The sequence below is a fragment of the Myotis brandtii genome, unplaced genomic scaffold (assembly GCF_000412655.1).
Source record: "Myotis brandtii unplaced genomic scaffold, ASM41265v1 scaffold82, whole genome shotgun sequence".
In the NCBI taxonomy this organism is placed as follows: Eukaryota; Metazoa; Chordata; class Mammalia; order Chiroptera; family Vespertilionidae; genus Myotis; species Myotis brandtii.
This window is the reverse complement of record NW_005371324.1, coordinates 9,176,006-9,184,714: the sequence shown is the minus strand read 5'-3', so window position 1 is coordinate 9,184,714 and position 8,709 is coordinate 9,176,006. Positions and strand designations below refer to the sequence as shown.

At 37.0% G+C, this 8,709-nt stretch overlaps 1 protein-coding gene across 1 annotated transcript in view; it reads left to right on the top strand.

Annotated features, from left to right (window-relative positions):
- The window catches only part of PPFIA2 (protein tyrosine phosphatase, receptor type, f polypeptide (PTPRF), interacting protein (liprin), alpha 2), a 485,860-nt gene that overhangs the window by 316,590 nt on the left and 160,561 nt on the right, over positions 1 to 8,709 (top strand). The window contains exon 7 of the mRNA XM_014531636.1: positions 2,175 to 2,249. Coding sequence (XP_014387122.1) covers positions 2,175 to 2,249 — 75 coding nt within the window. The remainder of the gene's footprint in view (positions 1 to 2,174; positions 2,250 to 8,709) is intronic.

Sequence of the window (8,709 nt, the reverse complement as noted above, 5' to 3'; positions counted from 1 at the left end):
CTAAGGATGTCCGACTGCAGCTTAGGCCTGCTCCCCGCTGGCAAGTGGACATCCCCTGAGGGCTCCCGGGCTGCCAGAGGGATGTCTGACTGCCAGCTTAGGCCCAATCCCCGGGGAGTAGGCCTAAGCCAGCAGGTGGTCATCCCCTGAGGGGTCCTAGACTGCTAGAGGGCACAGACCAGGCTCAAGGACCCCCCCGAGTGCACAAATTTTTGTGCACTGGGCCTCTAGTTTACTTATATTTAACCATTGCTGTTCTCATCAACTGGGATTCCTAAACCTTTATCAGAATACCCATATTTATAGTTGGTATTTTAGGAAGTGGGCATAAAACTTTACAACCATCCTTGTTAAACATCAAGCACAACTACTAAAATTCTTTGTTCATATCTGCATTCCACATATCAGCAGTCCTCCTATTTTCATACCTTGGGGGTATTTGCTTCTTTGGCATCTTTCCAGGATGTTCATACAAAAGTATTCCCTAAGTCAGATCATCAAAGAGTTTCTTCCAAGTAGCTCTTGTTCAGTTATTGATCAGAATAAGTTTTATGCATTTTTAAAATATATTTTTGTTGATTTCAGAGAGAAAGGGTGAGGGAGAAAGAGATAGAAACATCAATGATGAGAGAGAATCATTGATTGGCTGCCTCCTGGACCCCCCCTACTGGGGGTCAAGCCCGCAACCCTGGCATGTGCCCTTGACTGGAATCGAACCCAGGACCCTTCAGTCCACAGGCTGATGCTCTATCCATTGAGCCAAACCAGCATAAGCATTTTTATGAACAATTGGATAGTCGTCTAACAGCACTGATACCTGGCAGTCCATCTAGCATGCCTAGATATCATGAAGTATCTGCATAATCATCTTTGTTATCAAATATTCATTTATGTATATGTATTAGCAATTTGCAGAGAATTTGAGCATAATGAAAATAACTAATGTTAATCTCTACTCATATACTTTTTCTTTATTACTCAAGATTATTTCAGGATTTAAGTAGAGTCACCTGAATATATATCAGATAACATTATCCTATCTAATAAAGAGGGAATATGCTAATTAACCCTCACGCAGTCACAAAGATGGTGGTGCCCACAGCCAATAAGGAGGAAAGATGCTAATTGACTGCCTCGCCCTCAAAGATGGCAGCACCCACAGCCACAAGATGGAGGTGCCCAGTCCCCTCAGCCCCACCAGGGCAGCAGGTGCACGGCAAGGCCAGGCCCGTCCGCCTCCAGAGTCCCCTGGTCCCCTCAGCCCCCCAGCCACCCAGGGCCTCCCAAGGCTCAGGTAGCCAGGGCTGGCCAAGGCTTGCGCTGCTGGCAGTGGCAGCAGCAGAGGTGTGATGGGGCGTCACCTTCCCCTGATTGCCAGGTTGCCTCCCGCCCCTGAGGGCTCCCGGACTGTGAGAGGGGGCAGGCTGGGCTGAGGGCCTCCACCTCCAGTGCATGAATTTTCATGCACTGGGCCTCTAGTATAGTATAAAAGTATATTGAGATTTTTAAAAATTTCAAATTAGATTTTAGATTTATAGGACACTAGTGCTTTTTGTTTGTTTGCTAATTGGAAAAGAATGCAACTTAAAAATTGTTGTTTATGGCCCTGGCCGGTGTGGCTCAGTTGGTTGAGCATTGTCCCATGCCCTGAGAGGTTGGCGGTTCCATTCCCGGTCAGGGCAGTTGCCTGGGTTGCTGCTTAATCTCCAGTGGGAGGCATGCAGGAGGCAGCTGATGGATGTTTCTCTCTCACTGATGTTTCTCTTTCTCCTTCTCCCTTCCTCTCTCTCTAAAAACATATTTTAAATAAAATTGTTTTGTATGTTTTTATCTATTTCATATGTTATCTAACCTATATTCCTCATTAAATCTTACTAAACGTTTAAATTTGGCCTTCGCTTACTATGAATCAGAATTGAGAACAAGATGGGTCAATCTCCAAACCCACAGGAAAATCTATCCTCAAAACACGAAAAGGACTTAGTTACAAGGAAGTCTCTTTTGATACAGCAGCACTATGAGGTGACAATGTATTCATCATATTCCCAAAAAATTAGGACTATAAATAGTGGGAAAATAGCCAACCATGACTGTCTTTGATAATGTTAATGACGGGTTAGCAGTTTAACTTGTATGGGATGTACATTACGGCACATTTTTGGTTTTTCTTCCAGGTAAGGGAGCGACTGAGGGTTTCTTTAGAAAGAGTCTCTGCACTGGAAGAAGAACTAGCTGCTGCTAATCAGGAGGTAACATACCAAACTTTCTCCTCTTCTGAGGTGCAATATCGCTAACATTATATCCCTTGTGTTTCATGTCACATTTATGAAAACTGTCACACAGAATAAATTACATTCTGTATCTGCCACTGAACAAGGCCTGTTGAAACTGGTTGCCAGTCATGTTCTCTCATTTCCGGTGATTCAGATCTGTCACTAAGAGATGAAAGGAGACTTAGGAAGAGCTAGTGACATGCGAACTAGTGAGATGGGGATTGAGAAAGACTGCAGTCAGAATGCCAGTCCTTCTGAGAAGCAAAACTTGGCTCCAAAATTGAAAAACATGGAAATTTTCTGTTAAACTTAGATAATGTTGCAAATGAAGTTAATTCCTTGGAGATATAAATATATTTCCCCTCGGGACCTTATTATTCTTATCTTCTAAAAAACATTGTGCCCATGTTTAGTGGCATCATTGAATCCATTTCATTTTATCTAATTCATGACTTTAAGAAAGTGTTTTATAATCATCTCAGATTTAAAGAGCCGTTTTTTCTTTTCCTTTTTTTAACTTTAGAGATATTTATTTATTTATTTATTTATTTATTTATTTAAAATTTATCTTTATTGTTGAAAGTATTACAGAGCTTTTTTCTTTAGAAGATTTTACCTCTTTTGGTTATTAGTGCACAAATGAACTTGGAGTCATTAGACTATATAACAAATTTAAGCTGTGTATACCACTAAAATAGCCCTCTCTCTCTCTCTCTTCTTCCCTCTCTCTTTCTCATTCACACACACACACACACACACACACACACACACACACTTTATTAATGAGGATATTTTTTCCCAGAACTTTATTCTTATAATGTAAATATTGTTATTACTAGTAGTGGACATAATAAAATAATTCAATAATTATTGGATTATTTAATAAATCAGTAAAGAAGTGGGAGGTTAATGTAATTAATTATGTATTATCAAGGGATTTATAAGAAAATAATATTCACATTTACACTACACACACAAATTCACACATTTCCAAACCAGACTAAAAATCTATCCAATACAAACTCCCTGCTCTTTAAAATAAACTGAGGCAAATGAGCAAGTTTACATATGCTTTTGTTTGTTCCAGGTTTAACAATTTAAATATCAGAAATAATGGACTTTTAATTACAGGAAGAATGAGTTCCATGGGAATTAAAGGCTAGCAGTGTTAAAAAGCATAAATGGTGGAAAAACAGTTTAAAATATATAGAGCAAAAGCTTTTTGGCAACCAGATAGCTTAGAAAACTGGATGGAGAAAAGAACTCCTAAGATAATGGGTAATGACAAGAACTCAGTCCTTTCAGGAGAGAGAATATGTAAATTATCTGCAAAGTGAATGTGCTAATTCCTAGAGTGTGCAGTAAGAAAATGTTAACTGTGTCTATTTTGTCATTGTTAATTTTGATTTTCGTTTATGTTTATCTTGGGTGAATCAAAATATTTTATTAATAAGGGTAAACAAACAAAAGGTTTGGTGACCACTGATTTGAAAGTCTTGCTTAATATGACAGTGGTAAAGTTTCTATTTGTTATAAACAAAGGTGTAGTAGGACCACTTGGCTGACGTATTTATGCTGAAATAAAAATGTTCTATACATTCAAGTGAGGCTCTGAAACTTTGCTCCAGAAATGGCAACTGAAGAGTCCAGTTACATAGAGAAACAGCAGTAGTGGAGAAAAGAGTTTGTTGTCTTTAACACAGTTTTAGCCCTCAAATATTGTTATTGTCTCTTGTAGGCTGGATGGTACATTAGATTGCTTATACTAGTACATAGATTCATTAATTTTAAATCATTAGAATTACTCTCAAAATACTGTAGTTTTTCTGAATGCTTTTGTTTTGTTTTAAATTATTTATATAAATAAAAGTAATTGTGTACTCATTATAAACTTTAATATATTTTGTTGTTGTTGATTGTAATTAATTTCCATGAGGCTTAATCTGAGTTAAGGAATGCAAAGATCCATTAAAAAAGGAAAAAAATAAAGGTATCTTAGTTCTCACAATAAATAGTTAATAAATAACTAGTGGCCTGGTGCACGAAATTTGTGCACAGGGGGTGGGGGGCTGTCCCTCAGCCCGGCCTGCACCCTCTCCAATCTGGGACCCCTTGGGGGATGTCTGACTGCTGGGTTAGGCCCAATCCCTGCGGTCTCACAATTCGGGACTGCTGGCTCCTAACTGCTCACCTGCCAGCCTGATTTGCCCCTAACCGCTTCTGCCTGCCTGCCTGATTGACCCCTAACTGCTCCCCTGCCAGCCCGATTGCCCACATGTGCCCTCCCCTGCCGCGACCCGCCTCCTCCGCACCATGCGGAGCTGCAGGACCCACAGGCCTCACCACGTGGAGCAGCCGCTGGGCCCCACCTCCACTGTGCATGTGGCCATCTTTGTGGTGGTCATCTTTTGATGAAGTTGCACGTGAGGGCTGCCTAGGCTTTTATTAGTATAGATTAGTGATTTTTAAAGAAAGAACATAAGAACAAGTCAACTTTTCTTTACAATGCTATTTATATTTCACATTGAAATACTAAAAAAAATCAGAAAACACAGCTTGACTTGTTTCTCTATAGTAACAGCAACTAGTACAAGAAATTTTTATACGTAGTCATTGTTTATTGATGATGATACATTTAGAAAACTGACAAAAATCAGTTTAGAAAAATTCATGCTAATGGCAGCTTTAGAAAGGGGAACTAGATAGTTTGGGTATTAGAGAAAGTAATTGAAGAAGGTACTTTAGAAAATAAAGAGAAAAATTTTATTTCAAAAAAGGAAAACTTACTTAAGAGCACATTCTTAAGAGTCAAATAAAAATATGTAAGATAGAAGAAAAGCAATCAGTTATTAGAACAAAATTTCTGCAAATGACTAAATGAGCTGGTGGTTGGGGAACATTTCATTTGATGCTTTAGATTTTAAACTAAAATTATGATGTAGTTCATGTCCCTTATAATTCCTTTTTTTTTTTTTACCTAGCATGAATCTGTTCACATTCTACCTTTTTTTTTAAGTTTTACTCTTGAAAGTATCACATATGTCCCCCCTTTTTTCCCCATTGACCTTTTCTAGCTTTCCCTGCTCCTAGCAACAGATCTTTACCACCCTATTGTCTATGTCCATGAGTTATGCATTCAAGTTCTTTGGTTGATCGATTCTCACCCACCCACCTCCCCCACCTTTCCTCTGAGATTCCACATTCTGTTCCATGCTTCTATGTCAGTGCGCATCATAATGACTGGTTGTTCCGCCATTTGGTCGAATTGCATATTAGCCTTTTATTATATAGGATTGCTGTCTGCTCATCCCCTATCCCTTTCTGCTATATAATTCTTCACAGTTAAACCTATTAAGCAAAATCCAATCATAATGATTATGTTTCATAACATATTCCAATATGTAATATATACTTATACATAATGTGTGCCATATTAATATATTAATAACATAATGATATAGTGTACTATATTAATATATAATGACATATATTACATAGACCTTTAATATACCATCGAGAACCTCTTCAATGGCCCTAACCCTAACCCTTAAAATCCAGCTCCAACTTCCACTACCCCTACTGCCTCTACTAAGGTCTTGTTCAATCATTGTATTCATTGTTTCTGAAAGCAGTCCACATTTTTCCTACCTCTAAATCATATGCTAATGTCTTTCTTGGAATGCCTCCACAACTCCACTTCACCCACTGAAATTATAGTTCCCCATTGAAACTCAAGTTCAGACATCGTCACAATTTTGATGAAATATTTTATGGTTTCTTGCCAACAGCCATTGCTCTTTAGTTTAAATTGCTAAAGCTTATTGCTTCAGCACTTATTATGACTGCTCACCAAGCATTAGGGTTAATTATATGCCTGCATAATCCAGGTTGTTAGTTCCCTGAGAGAATGGACTGCATCTTTCTCATTTTTATTTGTTTCACTCAGTACAATGATATGAATCTCGTGATCAATATATATTTGTCAAATTTCATTATATAGAGTTTGTGGTAACCAGTGTTTTCACATTATTCCTTAACTATTCCCTTAATAGTTTGAATAACTTTAAGCATGCTCAATAAACACCAATGCATTGGTCTTATACATCAAATTAGTAAGATGTTTCTTCTTTCAAAATATAATTATTGAGCAACTACCATATGCAGAAAATCTGATGAGTCTCTGACAGACAGGAATAGGAAAAAATAAAATAAGTAAAAAATTATGGAAATTTGCCCTCAAGTGATGGAGATGCACATATAAACATATTGGTAAAATGTAATTTGGTGCAAAATTAGAAGTCCAGAAGAGCAGAGAAGAGAAGGGTATTTATTCTGATTATAGAAGTCACACCTATGAAGAAAGACTAAGATTTAGCTTCGAAACTGATAGAAAACATTTCAGGATGAGCAGCCAGTATAATAAAGAGAACCTGAAATTGGTTGCTTCTATAATAATGTATAATGTGTTAGTAAGAATCAAGTTGTGAAAATATGTAGAAGTGGAGGGTAGAGAGACTGATAGGACTCAGATTTTAGAGAACCCTGAATGACATGATCAAAATTTGAAATTCATACTTTATAAAATGAGAAAGTACTGAAGGCATAGTTTTTATTTTATTTGTTTTTGTTTTTTAAAAGGAATATCATTAAAAGGATGTGGTGTGTGTGTGTGTTTAAGTGTTAGGTTAGAACTGGAGAGTTGACATAATCTGATATAACTTGTTGATATAATGATCTGATATGTGATTTTGATCATAACATTTCAATTCAGCAAACATTTGATGGGCATATTCTGTTAATCAGGCAGTATGTTCACTACTTGGGATCAAAATATATAATAATAAAACTCAAATATTAATTAAGCAATCATTCTTCTTTTTAGTATGGGAGATAGACATGATAAAAAGTAATTATAATGGTGAGTTATTTAATGAGCAGAGTTTCAGGTTGGGAAGATGTGAAAAGTTATGAAGATGGATGGTGGTGATGGTTGCATAACAATGTGAATGTCCATAACACCACTGAACTGTACACTTAAAATGGTTAAAATATTAAATTTCATGTTATGTAAACTTTACCACAAAAAATGTAATTATAATACAGTATGACTAATGTGAAAATTAAAGTAAGTGCAAGGTTTAATAAGTGCAAAGTTTACTTCCTTTTTTTAGTATTACAAAAGAGAGTAGTTAATTGTATGGGCATGGATAAAGAAAAGCAGAAGGTGTTAAAAAAAAAACAGTCTTCCTAGAGAAATCATGCCATTTGCAAGAGCATGAATGAATCTTGAGGACCTTATATTGAGTGAAATAAGTCAGACAGACAAAGAAAGACAAATACTGTCTGACCTTACTTTCATGTAGAATGTCAAACCCATATTAACAGAGTAGATTAGTAGTTTCCAGGGACTGAGGGGTTGAGGGAAATGGGGAGCCATTGGCTTAAGGATACAAGCTTTCTCTTACAAGATGAATAAGATTAGGATATCTAATGTATAGTATGGTGACTATAGTCACCAATACTATATTGCATACTTAAAATTTGCTGAGAGTAGAGCTTCAATGTTCTCATCACCAAAAAAAAGGTGACTATGTGAGATAATAGCTGTGTTATTTAACCTTTTTTGATAATCATTTCTAAATACATACATATATCAAATCATCACATTTTGCACCTTAAGCTTACACAATGGTATTTGTTAATTACATCTCAATAGAGCTGGAAAAAGTATTTTTAAAAAATATTCCTACAGAAAAAAAGTTACCTTCAATTTGAAGGGTGACTATAAAGCGCTTACCAAATGGACTTGGAGGAAGAGAAAGCCGGCAGGGGGAGGGATGGGGAAGAAGCTGCAGTGACTGGCAGATCTGAGTTAGGGATGGCTGGACCGGGCTTCCTCCTGTAGAAAATGGTGAGCCAACAAAGAGTTTGTAAGGAGGGAAAAGATATGATTATATTTTTAATTTTTCAGACCAATTGTACCTACAAAAATTAAAGGTAAAAAATATATATGATAGTAAATGTACTGTGTTTATAGTTCAGATTTTTTAGAGAGGAAGGGAGAGGGGTAGAGAGTTAGAAACATCGATGAGAGAGAAACATCAATCAGCTGCCTCCCGCACACCTCCCACTGGGGATATGCCCACAACCAAGGTACATGCCCCTGACCGGAATCCAACCTGGGACCTTTCAGTCCGCAGGCCGACGCTCTATCCACTGAGCCAAACCGGTTTCGGCTATAGTTCAGATTTTTTGAAAGAAAAAAAATCTTGAAAGAAATGAAGGGCTAGTGTGAGAAAATACTGAACTGTGTAGAACAGAAGTATTACACCTGTCTGTCATTTCTTATGTCTTTTTAGTGCTGGAAAATATAGCTATAGACGAAAGAAAGCAATATTGAAATGAATATATATAAGTGTATGTATATATATAATCA